General features: G+C 43.2%; 1 protein-coding gene across 1 annotated transcript in view; it reads right to left on the bottom strand.

The window, feature by feature from the left end:
• Window positions 1-3,231: 3,231 nt before the first annotated feature.
• The window catches only part of palmdb (palmdelphin b), a 50,137-nt gene continuing 36,652 nt past the window's right edge, over window positions 3,232-16,716 (bottom strand). Inside the window, exons 3-5 of the mRNA XM_061921204.1 lie at window positions 12,652-14,728; window positions 12,502-12,578; window positions 3,232-9,080 (exon numbers count right to left, since the gene is read on the bottom strand). Coding sequence (XP_061777188.1) covers window positions 8,991-9,080; window positions 12,502-12,578; window positions 12,652-14,728 — 2,244 coding nt within the window. The 3' untranslated portion in view covers window positions 3,232-8,990. The remainder of the gene's footprint in view (window positions 9,081-12,501; window positions 12,579-12,651; window positions 14,729-16,716) is intronic.

Genomic DNA, 16,716 nt, shown 5'->3' with positions numbered 1-16,716 from the left:
CTGTGATGGCTGCAGCCGACAACACTTCAACCTGTGATGGCTGCAGCCGACAGCACTTCCACCTGTGATGGCTGCAGCCGACAGCACTTCCACCTGTGATGGCTGCAGCCGACAGCACTTCAACCTGTGATGGCTGCAGCCGACAGCACTTCCACCTGTGATGGCTGCAGCCGACAGCACTTCCACCTGTGATGGCTGCAGCCGACAACACTTCAACCTGTGATGGCTGCAGCCGACAGCACTTCCACCTGTGATGGCTGCAGCCGACAGCACTTCCACCTGTGATGGCTGCAGCCGACAGCACTTCCACCTGTGATGGCTGCAGCCGACAACACTTCCACCTGTGATGGCTGCAGCCGACAGCACTTCCACCTGTGATGGCTGCAGCCGACAGCACTTCCACCTGTGATGGCTGCAGCCGACAGCACTTCCACCTGTGATGGCTGCAGCCGACAGCACTTCCACCTGTGATGGCTGCAGCCGACAGCACTTCCACCTGTGATGGCTGCAGCCGACAGCACTTCCACCTGTGATGGCTGCAGCCGACAGCACTTCCACCTGTGATGGCTGCAGCCGACAGCACTTCAACCTGTGATGGCTGCAGCCGACAGCACTTCCACCTGTGATGGCTGCAGCCGACAGCACTTCCACCTGTGATGGCTGCAGCCGACAGCACTTCCACCTGTGATGGCTGCAGCCGACAGCACTTCCACCTGTGATGGCTGCAGCCGACAGCACTTCAACCTGTGATGGCTGCAGCCGACAGCACTTCCACCTGTGATGGCTGCAGCCGACAGCACTTCCACCTGTGATGGCTGCAGCCGACAGCACTTCCACCTGTGATGGCTGCAGCCGACAGCACTTCCACCTGTGATGGCTGCAGCCGACAGCACTTCCACCTGTGATGGCTGCAGCCGACAGCACTTCCACCTGTGATGGCTGCAGCCGACAGCACTTCCACCTGTGATGGCTGCAGCCGACAGCACTTCCACCTGTGATGGCTGCAGCCACGTCAACATTCAGTCTTATCTCCAGTGGGTGTAACGCCACCCGCGCATCAAGTGTGTCCCACACCACTTTCCTCTCAAGTGGGTCCGACGCCACCGTCGCCTCCAGTGGGTCCCATGTCACCTGCGCCTCCACTAAGTCCGACACCGCCTGCGCCTCCAGTGGGTCCCACGCCACCTCCGCCTACAGTGTGTACCCAGGTGCCACCTTCGCCTCCAGTGTGTACCCAAGTTCCACCTTCGCCTCCAGTGTGTGCGATGCCACCTTCACCTCCAGTGTGTACCCAAGTTCCACCTTCGCCTCCAGTGTGTGCGATGCCACCTTCACCTCCAGTGCGTCCGACGCCACCTACGCCTCCGGTGTGTGTGACGGCACCTTCGCTTCCATTGTGTACCCAAGTTCCACCTTTGCCTCCAGTGTGTGCGATGCCACCTTCACATCCATTGCGTCCGACGCCACCTCCGCCTACAGTGTGTGCAACGCCACCTTCGCTTCCAGTGAGTACCCAAGTTCCACCTTCGCCTCCAGTGTTTCCGACGCCACCTTCGCTTCCAGTGGCTCTTATTTAGTCTGTTTAGCTGATTGGAGAGCTAGTCGTAAGTGGACCACTCCTCTTATTGACTCTGTTTAGCTGATTGGAGAGCTAACTTCTCCATGACTTCTGTTTTGTTTGATCTTCCGTTTTACTGCTGTGTTACAAACACCGTTTGGAAACAATTAAGGTATGTAAATAAACATTTACAGAATCTCTGTGTAAAGAACTCATTTCACAACATATGTATCCGCCGCTTATAGTTTGGTGCGCTCTGTAGTCCAGTTTATGTACAGCCAGATGTCTCAACTCACAGGTTTCTGTCTGCAGTTGAGAAGCTGGGCCTGGTCTGTCAGGAGACTGAAAGAACCGAGCGGAGACGACTGTCCCAACGCTCGTGCTTGTAACAGGAAGCCAAGGAAAGGTTTGGAATCTGGAGCCGTAAGCTGAACTAAAGAAAGAACAGAAACAAAGACAAAGTCCTGAGTGGTAGTACAATAATAACTAAGGGACATGTCCAAGGGTGAAGAAAATAAGACCGACAGAGGTCTAAACCATGAGACGTAGAACACTCCCTTACCTGTGACCTCCTCTCTGAAAGGGTCCGCGGTGACTATGAAGGGTGCCGCATCCCTTTGTGGGTTCAAGCCCAAGTGTCGGGGGTGCAGGTCCTCACAGCTGTCTGCCACCAGGCCAGAACCGTAGGTCCAGACCACGGGGGCCAGACACCCGAGCAGGAACAGGAGCAGGAGCAGGACACAGCCCATTGTCAAGTGAAGCTCCTTCAAACAAAGCGTGCGGGGAAAAGGAGCTCAGGTATGTTTGGGAACAATGGAGGAAAGGTGTGTGAGAGAGAAGGAGAGAGAGTGTTCACCTGGTGACAGGAAGCAACATAAATACACACTCAGAGGTGCGTACTCTGAATACTGGGAGTATTGGGAGTACTGTGCGTACTGTGTGTACTGTGAGTATTGTGAGTATTGTGTATACTGTGAGTATTGTGTATACTGTGAGTATTGTGAGTACTGTACCTGACAGATCATTCTTCAAGACCGTCCTCGTTGGTCAAATCTAGTTGAGTCATATTAAAACTGCATTTTTACCCCTGGTGCAGTTCTAGAACCACATAAGGAGGGCGGGTGAAAGGGACATTGGGACTTGAATATCAGGAATTGCTAATAACCAATTGTTATATACTCTATGTACACTATATACACTAAATGTACAGTGTATATATATACTTGACCTCCACATACTTCTTACCCCAGTTCCAGTCAGTCGTCAATTAACCTGACCTATATATATATATATATATATATATATATATATATATATATATATATATATATATATATATATATACATGTATATACGTATATATATATATACATATATATACATGTATATATATACATATGTATATATATATATATATATATATGTATGTATATATATATATATATGTGCGTGTGTGTATATGTATATACCTAGGTGTATATAAGTAGGTGCATATAAATAGATATATATAAGTAGATATATATAAGTAGGTGTATACACTGTAAGTAGATGTATAAGTAGGTGTATATAAGAAGGTGTATATAAGTAGATGTATATAAGTTGATATATATAAGTAGGTGTGTATATAATATAAGTGTGTACAATAGTGTGTAAATACATGTATCACACGACAATTGTGTGTAATATTTTATTGTTCCACAAATGTTGAAACAGGACAATTAGTTGTGTAATGTTTGATTGTGCATGACAATCATAAGAAGTAACACAAAGCAAAGACACAAAGTCAAAGCAGCAAATATTTACAGTGGAATATTGGGATTTTTACAGGAAAACTATGGAACTATTGTTTGAACTATATTTTGTACATTCAACACATCACAATCATAACAATCAAACATAATCATAACAAACATAAACATAACAATCATGACAAACATAACAATCCTAACGAACACAACAATCATGACGAACATAACAATAATAACAAACATAACAATCATGACAATCATAATAAATACAACAAACATAAACATAACAAGCATAACAAATATAACAAACACAAACACAACAAACATAAACATAACAATTATAACAATCATAACAAACATAAACATTACAATCATAACAAACAAACAAAACAATCATAACAATCGCGACAAACATGAACAATCATAACAAACATAACAATCATGACAAACATAACAATCATAACAATAACAACAAACATAACAATCATAACATATATAACAAACAAACATAACAAGCATAGCAAATATAACAAACATAAACGTAACAAACATAAACACAACAATTATAACAATCATAACAAACAAAAGAATCATACCAATCATAACAAACATAACAACCATCTATCCATCCATCCATTTACTACCGCTTATTCCCTTTGGGGTCGCGGGGGGCGATGGTGCCTATCTCAGCTACAATCGGGCGGAAGGCGAGGTACACCCTGGACAAGTCCCCACCTCATCGCAGACATAACAACCACAACAAACATAAAAATAACAATCATACTAATCATGACAACCACAACAAACATAAACATAACAAGCATAACAAACATAACAACCATAACAAACATAAACATAACAATCATAACAAACATAACAACCATAAACATAACAATCATAACAAACAAAACAATTATAACAAGCATAAACATAACAATCATAACAAACATAACAATCATACCAATCATAAAAACACAACAATCATAACAAACATAAACATAACAATCATAACAAAGAAAACAATCATAACAAACATAAACATAACAATCATAACAAACAAAACAATAATAAAAAGCATAAACATAACAATCATAACAAACATAACAATCATACAATCATAAAAAACACAATAATCATAACAAACATAAACATAACAATCATAAAAAACACAACAATCATAACAACATAACAATCAAAACAATCATAACAAACAACAATAATAACAATCATAACAAACATGACAACAATCATAACAAACACAACAATCATAATAACAATCCAGACATTAAAAGTCATAAACAAAGTCAGTGATCAGATTCATGACTCTTTGAATGGAGTCGTTCACAAGACTAATATAGTTATTAATAATAATAATAATACACTTCTTGATAATAATACAGTTCTTAATAATAATCCCTGGCTAGTGGAACAGTTTCATTGGAATGTGCACAAATACAATAAGAATGATTGTCAATAATTGTTTAGTTGTTCCTGTAAATATCCCTTTGGCAGCCGTATGAATATTTGATATTTTCATAAGAATAATAACTTTGTATTGACTTGAATAAGACATGAAAGTACACACAAGAAGTCCATAATCAAACCTGGATGTGATCTTAGATGACATTTGAAGCACAAGGAGGACTTGCTGGAAATACAAAATGTTGCACACGTCACCTTCATCCCAAACATCCAGCAGGAAAGTCCACCTCATTCAAAACAAACCAACTAAATGTCAATAAAGACAATTCAAGAACATTTCAGTGAGGTAACATTCTGTCTGTCTCTGATGCACAAATCTCATTGTCATGCTTGGCCTAAAGAAGCTTTCTAAAGACTCCACAAAGTAGGACTAATTGAAGCGTGATCATATTTAATGTTGTTGTTTTTTTTACAACTTTCAACCAAAGCAAGAACAAATGGTGTTGATTGTCTTGTTAGCATCGCTAAGATCGGGACATTTCATGCTAACACATTTTTGTTTTAAAACAGTAAGAATTGTCAAATTGACACGTTATGAAAGTCTGACACTTGTTATTTAACTTGATTTTGTTTTAAAACGGTAAGAATTGTCAAATTGACACGTTATGAAAGTCTGACACTTGTTATTTAACTTGATTTTGTTTTAAAACAGTAAGAATTGTCAAAGTGACACGTTATGAAAGTCTGACACTTGTTATTTAACTTGATTTTGTTTTAAAACAGTAAGAATTGTCAAATTGACACGTTATGAAAGTCTGACACTTGTTATTTAACTTGATTTTGTTTTAAAACAGTAAGAATTGTCAAAGTGACACGTTATGAAAGTCTGACACTTGTTATTTGGCTTAGAAACCAACTTCAGTGGTGAGAATACAGACAGTTGTTTAAAGTGCTATAGAAAGGGAGACCCCAGGTATGTTCCCATTTCAACTAGAAGCATCAAATGATATTGAGAGTTGACTCACTTATCATTTGAAGACTTTGAAAGTTTGTGTGCTTTGCTTGGATAGAAGTTGCTATTTGACCAAATACAAAAACACACATTTAGTTCTCGGGGTTTATTCAGTCAGCCTAAAATTGTTTTTTTTGACAAGTTTAAACCATGAACAAATAACACAAACAAATACCTTCAGAAGCCAACAATTTGTAGGTTCACTAATAGTTTGAAGGTAAACTAACAGTTAGAAAATTAACTAACAGTTTGGAGGTTAGCCAACAATTTGTAGGTTAACTACATATTTTGTATGATAGCTAATAGTTTGTAAAGTAACTCACAGTTTGTACATTAGCTAACATTTTTTAGGCTAGATCATAATTTGTACAGTAGGTTAGCCAACAGTTTGTAGGTTAACTAACAGTTTGAAAGTTAACTAACAGATTATAGGTTAGCTAATAGTTTGTAGGTTAGCTAACAGTTTTTAGGCTCGATAATAATTTGTAGGTTAGCTAACCATTTTTTTGTGTTTTTAAAGGCCCAGTTTTGCTAAGCTAATGTTTACATTGCGTGCTAAAAAGAGCTTAAATTCTTCCTCATCCTTCACCTTTTCTACTCTCAAAATACAATTCAACAAAAACAGCAAGTTAAAAAAAGACAAATAAATAGAAATAGTGCAGTAAATATCAATAAATAGGACACCAAGAACAATAGCAAAATGGCGGCCGCATCCTAGAGTTGGTGAACAAAGTTGAGGTCAGGAGTCTCAAACACTAATTAGTCACCTTCTTCTTCTTCTTCTTGTTTACAAACTGACATCCTGCCCTGGACACAGCAGCACTTCAAAGGGAAGTGCACCTTTTTTTAAATCCTTTACAATCGTTTTATGAGACAATTTATTTGTTAGCATTCTCAACATTCAAAAATGGTCCTGTTTCAAGTAGCTAGCAATGCAGCTAATGTTAGCAACCAATTCTACTTCTAATTGACTTTAAAAATGTATTCAAAAAGTGTCACCAATACATGATTGACCTTGTGTAACATGTATAATAACAAAGTGTAGCAACATTGTTATTGTAAAAGTGAACATTGAGGAAGTCTTTTTTCTAGCGTGCTAACACATTAGCATGTTTCCGTATTAGCCGTGGAAGTTAACTAGCTTAGCTAGCAATTGCATCAACACAAAATTTGTTTGAGTTTGTAATAGACAACACTGTGATAGAACAGTATTCTGTACTGAGTGAAAAACATAAATATTACAGTATCTGTAAAGTATTATTTCATATTTTGTTTATACACAGCTAGTATGTACTGTAGTTGTAATAACACACATGACATGCTGTGTGTATCATTAAAAAGTGTGACTCACTACATGGTCAGTTGTGTATTTCGTACAGTTAGCCAAAGACGTTTTATTCCTATTTATTTGGTTAAGCACTCCATTTATGTTGAAATAGCTTGGCTTCAAATTTCACATTTTGCAGCTTCGAGTCATTTTCACCTCACTTTATCGTCTCCCATCTGCTCCAATGTCTTACTCTTCTTTCGTGCTGGCTTCTATAAGCAGCAGTTCATCCTCAGTATATTCAGCCTCATACATTTATATTTATATATATATATATATATATATATATATATATATATATATATACACTTGCAGTGTGTACATATTACATATTGTTATGAAGGTGTCTGTTTCTACATTATATATATGTGTATGTAAATATATATATGTATGTATAAATACATATATATATATATATATCTATGTATATATATATATATATATATACATATATATATATATATATATATATATATATATATATATATATAAAATGTGCAACAATTGAGTCATCAGGTGGAGGGTCCTCTCATTATACTCCCTAAAAAACATCCAGAAAGTTCCAACGGTCCTCCATTTACATGTTCCGACCTGAGAAATAACCAAATATGAGTGATATTGTTATTATGAGTGCTTATGCAGACGGACTATTCTAGCGGCACATCGATAACAGTGAGCTAATGCTAGCTTACGCTGCTATTGTTGACACAGTATTAGCTGCTTCTGCTTGCTCTCAAACGTGCTAAAAGTACATTTTAGATTATAATTCATGCATCTCTCACAAATGTGGCCATGGACTCACAGGCGGGTCCACTTTCAAAATATGGCAAAATAGACACAAAAATACGCTTCCTGCACAAATGTTTTTGTAAACCCTTGATGAGGATTGTGACTGAATCCTCATGTAAACAGAATTATGTTGGCTGACATCCCAGCGAGAGTTGAGATATTACAGTGTGTGTTTGTTTTATTATGGTTAGTTTGTATGTTTAGCACCTAGCATTGATGCTAATGCTATAGTGTCACCATGAAACTGCATCCATCACTAGGTTTCTAAAACGTATTGCTCATCCTCTTTGTGTTCGGGCTCAAAAATATACATTTCTGGATCATCGTTTTTCCCAAAGTTGGCTTTCACAAAGTCTGCTTGTTAGAATTGTTGTTGATGGGGCAGCGATCTGTGGTTCCTCCTCGATGCAAATGGCAAACTCCATAAGATTGATACTATCTTGATCATATTTATTTATTCGCTAACTTTGTAAGTCTTTAATAAATCAGATATATATGATAACAGCTTCAATATGGAGGAAACTTGTTCTACTTTTACTTTGAAAGAATCGGACTCGAGAGTCGTCGGGAATCGGAATTTAAAGGAGGAACCGGAATGGTCCGGATTCCAACGATGGTTTTAGGTAGGTTTTAGTCATGAATGTAAAACGTTTGAGTTTGAATTCCCCCGGAGATGATCAAAGATTGTGATTGTTTCCCAAAGTGAGTTTGCATCATTCGTGTGATTGAAGAAGAGATTTAGTGTGTTTGAGACCCCCGCCCTGCTCAGGATGCACAAACCTTTATTTGCATTTCTCGGTTGCGAGCATTTTGGTACGCGAGGCTCTGGATTTACTTCCTTAGATTAGCGGACTTATGTACGGCCGACACAAAAACACGGAAGCGTTACACTCGCTTCTTAGCACACCAGTCAGTGGAAAGCTCATCACAATGAAACATGTGAAAAGTGCTTCATTGGACTATTTTCTGTAAACATTGCACACCCTTGAGTTGTTCCTGGTTAGATAGTTCCAGACTTGGAATAGAATGCAGCCACAAACACGTTCAAGCAATAATCAAACACTGATTCACCACATTTGGTAAGCATTGGCAGAAATGTTTGCAACGCGGACAAAATATTCACGGCAGATGATTTCACTCTTGGTCATTTTTGGTAAACTCGCCTGCCTCCCAGCGCAGGGCCATGGCGCTCTTGCGTCGTCCGCCGCTGAAACCATCCAGGAACTGAGAAGGACAAAGCATTGCTTACCTTTTTGTGAGGACACATTTGCTAAGCTAACGTGATCCATAGTCCAGGTTAGGAAAAGAAGAACTACATCTGCTGTCCATAAAACACTTCATTTAGTCCAATAGTTCAACTCTTAGTTATTCCTTGATAAACATTTACCTTTAAGAAACACCTCTTTGCAAAGTCTACTTGTCCCACGGTTATTTTTTCTCCAAATTTGAAGCTGATCTACCACTACCCAGGGTCTCATGACTCCCCGAGAAAAAAGGATTTGATCCTGAAGTTCCCAAAGTTCCACCAAAGGGGCCACCTCGCTTACCTGTTAAGGTCCGGGTGGCCCAAAAAGGTCTGAAGTGTGCCCCAAGAGTACAAGAGCAGGCCACTTTTGGGCAGGTTTCGCACCCTTCCAAGTGCAATCAGGACTTATTGAGACCTTCCAAGTGACTAAGACTGGTGGAAAACCTCCTGTCCTCATGAGGGAGTGTACAAGATTTTGTATTTCCATCCATCCATCTTTTTCTGCCTAGCCCAGGTGGGTTCGCGGGGACAGCAGCCTAAGCAGAGAAGCTCAGACTTCCCTCTTCCTGGCCACTTCAGCCAGCTCCTCCCAGGCCAGCCGGGAGACATAGTCGCCCCAACATGTCCTGGGTCTTCCCCGGGGCCTCCTACCGATCGGACGTGCCCTAAACACCTCGTTTGGGTGACATCCTGACCAGATGCCCAAACCACCTCATCTGGCTCCGGTCCATGTGGAGGAGCAGCGGCTTTACTTCGAGGAGCTTCTCAGCCTATCTCTAAGGGAGAAACCCCCCTGACGGAGCAAATTAAATTCAGCCGCTTGTACCCGTGATCTTGTCCTTTGGGCATAACCCAAAGGTCATGACCACAGGTGAGGATGGGAACGTAGACCGACCGGTAAATTGAGAGCTTTGCCTTCCGGCTCAGCTCTTTCTTCACCACGACGTTTATTTTACTATATTTGAAGTCTGTGCTTTTTATTGTCCTGATTATGTCTGATGTTGGTGCCGTCTTACTTTTTATATTTTTATGGACTTTGTGAATACCATCAACCTGCCGGGGCCTAAAGATTAATTGTGGGCAGCACAGTGGAACAGGGGTTAGGGCATGTGCCTCACAAAGTCCTGGGATTGAGCACCAGGCTTGGAGTCTTTCTGTGTGGAGTTTGAATATTCTCCCCGTGACTACGTGCGTTCCCTCCAGGTACTACGGCTTTCTCCCACCTCCAAAGACATGCACCTGGGGATAGGCCCCTCCCACCTCCAAAGACATGCACCTGGGGATAGGCCCCTCCCACCTCCGAAGACATGCACCTGGGGATAGGCCCCTCCCACCTCCGAAGACATGCACCTGGGGATAGGCCCCTCCCACCTCCAAAGACATGCACTTGGGGATAGGCCCCTCCCACCTCCAAAGACATGCACCTGGGGATAGGCCCCCTCCCACCTCTAAAGACATGCACCTGGGGATAGGCCCCTCCCATCTCCAAAGACATGCACCTGGGGATAGGCCCCTCCCACCTCCAAAGAAATGCACCTGGGGATAGGCCCCTCCCTCCTCCAAAGACATGCACCTGGGGATAGGCCCCTCCCACCTCTAAAGACATGCACCTGGGGATAGGCCCCCCCACCTCCAAAGACATGCACCTGGGGATAGGCCCCTCCCACCTCCAAAGACATGCACCTGGGGATAGGCCCCTCCCACCTCAAAAGACATGCACCTGGGGATAGGCCCCTCCCACTTCCAAAGGTTTGCACTTGGGTATAGGCCCCTCCCACCTCAAAAGACATGCACCTGGGGATAGGCCCCTCCCAACTCCAAAGACATGCACCTGGGTATAGGCCCCTCCCACCTCCAAAGACATGCACCTGGGTATAGGCCCCTCCCACCTCCAAAGACATGCACCTGGGCATAGGCCCCTCCCACTTCCAAAGACATGCACCTGGGAATAGGCCCATCCCACCTCCAAAGACATGCACCTGGGGATAGGCCCCTCCCACCTCCAAAGACATGCACCTGGGGATAGGCCCCTCCCACCTCCAAAGACATGCACCTGGGGATAGGCCCCCTCCCACCTCCAAAGACATGCACTTGGGTATAGGCCCCTCCCACCTCCAAAGACATGCACTTGGGTATAGGCCCCTCCCACCTCCAAAGACATGCACCTGGGGATAGGCCCCTCCCACCTCCAAAGACATGCACCTGGGGATAGGCCCCCTCCCACCTCCAAAGACATGCACCTGGGGATAGGCCCCTCCCACCTCCAAAGACATGCACCTGGGGATAGGCCCCTCCCACCTCCAAAGACATGCACCTGGGGATAGGCCCCCTCCCACCTCCAAAGACATGCACCTGGGGATAGGCCCATCCCACCTCCAAAGACATGCACCTGGGGATAGGCCCCTCCCACCTCCAAAGACATGCACCTGGGGATAGGCCCCCTCCCACCTCCAAAGACATGCACCTGGGGATAGGCCCCTCCCACCTCCAAAGACATGCACCTGGGGATAGGCCCCTCCCACCTCCAAAGACATGCACCTGGGGATAGGCCCCCTCCCACCTCCAAAGACATGCACCTGGGGATAGGCCCCCCCCACCTCCAAACACATGCACCTGGGGATAGGCCCCTCCCACCTCCAAAGACATGCACCTGGGGATAGGCCCCCTCCCACCTCCAAAGACATGCACCTGGGGATAGGCCCCTCCCACCTCCAAAGGCATGCACTTGGGTATAGGCTCCTCCCACCTCCAAAGACATTCACCTGGGGAAAGGCCCCTCCCACCTCCAAAGACATGCACCTGGGGATAGGCCCCCTCCCACCTCCAAAGACATGCACCTGGGGTTAGGCCCCTCCCACCTCCAAAGACATGCACCTGGGGATAGGCCCCTCCCACCTCCAAAGACATGCACCTGGGGATAGGTTGATTGGCAACACTAAATGGTCCCTAGTGTCTGAATGTTGTCTGTCTATCTGTGTTGGCCCTGCAATGAGTTGGCGACTTGTCCAGGGTGTACACGCCTTCTGCCTGAATGCAGCGGGAATAGGCTCCAGCTCCCCCCGCAACCTCAAAGGGACAAGCACTAGAAAATGGATGGATGGATGCTCATTATTGTGCATTGTTCGATGTAAGACATGTGAAGAAATGTTTGGTTTTGGTCGGAGAGGTCGTTGGTACCAATTGGCAGCCCCGTGTCTGTCAGCTGTAGCTACAAATGTAACTCATGGGCTCTCAAGTAAGGCTATATATGAATACCATCGGTTATTATTATTTGTAAAAAGCCTTAGAAACCAATTTCCCAACAAGCAATTGTCCACATATCCAGTGATAGAACATGGAGGATGTGGGTACTCCAAGTTCAGGAGCATGCAAAGCACGTTCAGAGTGTTGAGGTCTTACTCTGTGATCACAGGACAAAGTAGATCGATCCATCTTGGCTGTTTTCATTGGCGATGATGGCGAAGACTTGCACTTGACTGGCAAAGCAAGAACATCAAAGTTAATGTCAGGCGTTATCAATATCAAGATGGTTTCAATGGAAATGTTTACCTGGAAAGTCCAAGGACAAAGTGGCCAAGTTGTTGGCCAACATCCTCCCTTTGCTGTACAGGTTTGCCCGCTCCTTCCTGAGTTCCTCCTCCCTCTGCTTCACAATCATGATCTCCTCGTCCACCAGCGACATCGTGCTTCTGGAGCGCAACTTGAAGAAAGGGTTGCTGGTGAACATTTTCTCTGGGGGCTCACAGGCTTTGTTGAGGGAGAAATCTGAAGCGCTGCGAATAATCAGATTGGAGGTCTCCAAAATGATGACGTTGGAGCTGCTGTCCTCGCAGCACCATTCCCCACATCCCGGGCTGGAGTTGACATCACTGCTCTGGTCCAGTATGATGATATTTGTTGGGGAGGCGTCTTGTTTCATCGGTTCCCTTGTGGGTGAGGACGTAATGATAAAGGACGGAGTCAAAGGAGTGCTGATGGATCTTGGGATGCCTCGCATCGGAGTGCTGATCAGAGTGTCCGTAGACTTGCCCATCCTGGACAGACTCCTCTCTTTCCTAAAATTCTCCTCTCTTTCCATCGACAGGCGAATCTCTTTTTCCACGGGTGTTTCGAGGTCATCATTAGGAGATCTGTAGCTTGAATCGTCCAAGCCGGAGTCTTCGGAGCACGGGCTATATTGTGAATAATCTCCGACAAGAGTCAGGTTTTCCAGCTCCTGTGATGTCCTCTTTGTTCTTTCAATGTTCCGGACTGGTGTGTACATGCAGTTGTGGCTGCATTGGAGGCTGGTCTGCTTGGTTGTTGGTAAGACGACTTTGTTTTTGGTCTGTTCTTCCATGGCCCGCCATTGTTGTCGAGCCAGCTGGAAGTCGACGTGTTCTGTGCTGACGTTGACACTCTTTGTTTCTTGTATGACACAGAAATCTTTGGGCAGTTTTCTGTTTGGATCCGGCACGGAGTTCTGGGAGTTCTGTCTCTGAGCGCTGCAAGGATTACCGTCCTCTTTCCCATTTTCGTTTTCATCTTCGGAGATTTTGAACAGAACTTGCGGGCCTAACGAGATACATTTTCCTTCCTGTGGAGAGGTGGATAACAAAGCAGAGTCCGGTTGTTCAAGCACTTCTTCAACTTGCGGAACCTGAAATTGGACTTCGTCGTAGTGGTTGGTTTCTTCATCTTCAAAGTCAATCACCTCAACTTTTTGTACAAAGAGCTCCTGTGCACTCAACTGAAGACTGTCCAAATAGGAGTCATCATCTTCTTTGTTTATAGAGGAGGAAAAGATGGTTCTCCATTTTTCATTCGCCTCACTATTCGATGAAGTTGCTGCAATCTCAACACTGAGGCATTCATCGATCTCATCGGGGTCAAGATAACCACAGGACTGGCTGAGAGCATCTTCTTCAGTGTCCTGTGCCAGCGTTGATTCCTCTGGAAGAGGACTCTCACAAAGAATTTCGGGGTCTTCAGGGTCTTCCTCTGCATCTACTTCCAAATTTTGGAAGTCATCATCGCAAAGATGAGGTTCATAATCCTCATCTGGGAAAAGGTGTGGATCCGGGTAATGGTCCAAGTCTGTGTCTTGTTCTATCTCTTCCTCTGTTTCGTGGAGACTCTCTGGGTTGGAGTCGTCCTTCGATTCAGAATACGGTTCCAAATCATGCTCTGGTTCTTGTTTTGTTGTTTCTTGCCTCTTACACGAAGCCTCATTCTCATAAACACTCTCAGCACTGGAGAGTGTGTCCGACACTGAAGAAGCCATTGACTCATTTCTTTGGAGCTCGGTATGTCCTTCTTCAAGCGTTACGACTTCCTGTTCCTCATTGAAGTCTAAGTCATGGGAATCGCTGGTCTCGGGGCATCCAGGGCTGGTTGACAATTTCCCAGAACTTGGTTGGTCATTGAAATCCGGCGAGTCGGTATCTATACAAACTTCTTCACTGTCCACGTTAAAAATGATATCTTTGTCAGGTGAATCAGCCACAGTCACGTCCTCCTCGCTCCCCATTTCCAATTCTGGTAGTTCAGTGGTTTCCATGGTGACGTGGTCCACCCTGGTCTTCTCAGTACTGCTGAAACCGTGCAGTTCTTGCTCGTCTGATTCCTGCTTGTCAGAGATAGCTTTCTGGGACAATGAAGAAAGGAACAGAACAGAAAGAAATCATGAGTTTGCATTTTGTGTAAGCTGTGACTCAGACGATGACTATGCAATTACTTATTTGACACTCGGGGTGTCCCCGTCCGATATTGATATTGGAGATCGGTCTGATATCAGCAAGATACTTGTATTGGATGATAAGAATCCCGATTAATTCAATGTTTTTTCAACTATTTTTGGTCACTTTAACATTTCACACAGTTTGAAAAGTAACACTGTGTATAAATATTTAAGTGATTCTTCGGTGTACCTCTAGATAGAGCCCACATACCACAACTTCTTCTTTCATAACAAAGACAAAACGAAAACAACCAGCTGCAGTCCTCTGCTGTGCCAACACAGGAGTCCCTTTTGTGCCCTTACAAACAATCAGAAATCACAACCATCCTTAACTTCACCAACCACATTGCTACTATTATAAACATTTTAAAAAGCAAAATCCTCTTTAACATCGGCAGAGGAGGAACTGATGAGAAAGGGGGGGTGGTGGGAAAGGGCCGGGTGTGTATGCTCTTGGAAGAGGTGCCACTGAACGAGAAGTCTTCTTCTCCTCCCTTGTCAAAGAAGTCTGCTTTGGCATATTTTCTAGAAAAGTCTGTTCTAATCGCAAGTAAAACTTTCTGCGGTACGAAGACTGCTTCGTCTACTCTTCCATATTTGTGAGCGCCATTCATTTACTCAACACAAATCTTCTTTTTAACTCCACGGTGCTTCCCTCCTCCTTTCCACGGTGGTCTTTTTGGGACTCATGTGAGCAGCACAATGGTCAAAACAAAGAAAAGAGACCCGCTGAGAAGTGACTAGCAAAGTGGAAAGCTCCCAACATTCTGCGCCCTGCTTTTTGCCTGCAGGCGTGACAGGAAATGAATGAATGAAGCGTTCAGACACACACAAAAGTGTATTTGGCGCAATCAAAAAGTTCTTAAATGTAAAAGTTTGCAAATAGAGGGCTTCGTAAATCGAGGCTCCAATAACTCATCTTCTGTTTTCATCAAGAAGGATGAACTACAGCTTTTAGAAGCAAACATGAAGGAAGAGTGAGACCTTGGAGCCGAGAGAGTGAGATGAAAGTGACTCCAATCTGCAAAATGTGGAATTTGAAGCCAAGCTATTTTGACATAAATGGAGTGCTTACCCAAAAAAACCGGGAGAAAAAAACGTCCTTGGCCAGCTGAGCCAAACACACAACTATCCATGGAGTGAGTCACACTTTTTAATAATACACACAACACATCATGTGTCTTATTGCAAATACAGTACATACTTGCTGTGTACAAACGAAAGATGAAATACTGTAATATTCATGTTTTTCACTCAGTACAGATTGCTGTCCTATCACAGTGTTGTGTGTTTCAAATTCAAACTAGTTTTGTGTGGATACAGTTGCTAGCTTATCTCTTTCTGTAGTTAGCTTTCACGGCTAACAGCGAAACATGCTAATGTGTTAACACGCTAGAAAAAGAGTTCCTCAGTGTTCACTCTTTACAATAACAATGTTGCTACAGTTTGTTATTATACATGTAACACAACGTAAATGAAATGTTGTTGACACTTTTTGAATATATTTTTAAAGTGATTTACAGGTAGAACTGATTGCTAACATTAGCAGCATTGCTAGCTACCAAGAAAAAGACAATTATTACACATTGAAATTCAAAAAACAACATTTTTCGTCTGTCTTTCCTGGCGTAACGTTACATAAATATCAACAATGTAAGCCTGGCGCAACGTTACAAAAAATCAACAATATAACCATGCCGTAACGTTACATAAATATCAACAATGTAAGCCTGGTGCAACGTTACAAAATATCAACAATATAACCCTGGCGTAACGTTACATAAATATCAACAATGTAACCCTGACGTAATTTTACATAAATATCAACAATGTAACCCTGATGTAACTTTACATAAATATCAACAATGTAACCCTGATGTAACTTTACATAAATA

This window comes from Nerophis ophidion, linkage group LG15 (genome assembly GCF_033978795.1).
Source record: "Nerophis ophidion isolate RoL-2023_Sa linkage group LG15, RoL_Noph_v1.0, whole genome shotgun sequence".
Classification (NCBI taxonomy): domain Eukaryota; kingdom Metazoa; phylum Chordata; class Actinopteri; order Syngnathiformes; family Syngnathidae; genus Nerophis; species Nerophis ophidion.
Note: the sequence above shows the minus strand (reverse complement) of the source record. Positions and strands in the feature narration are given on the sequence as shown.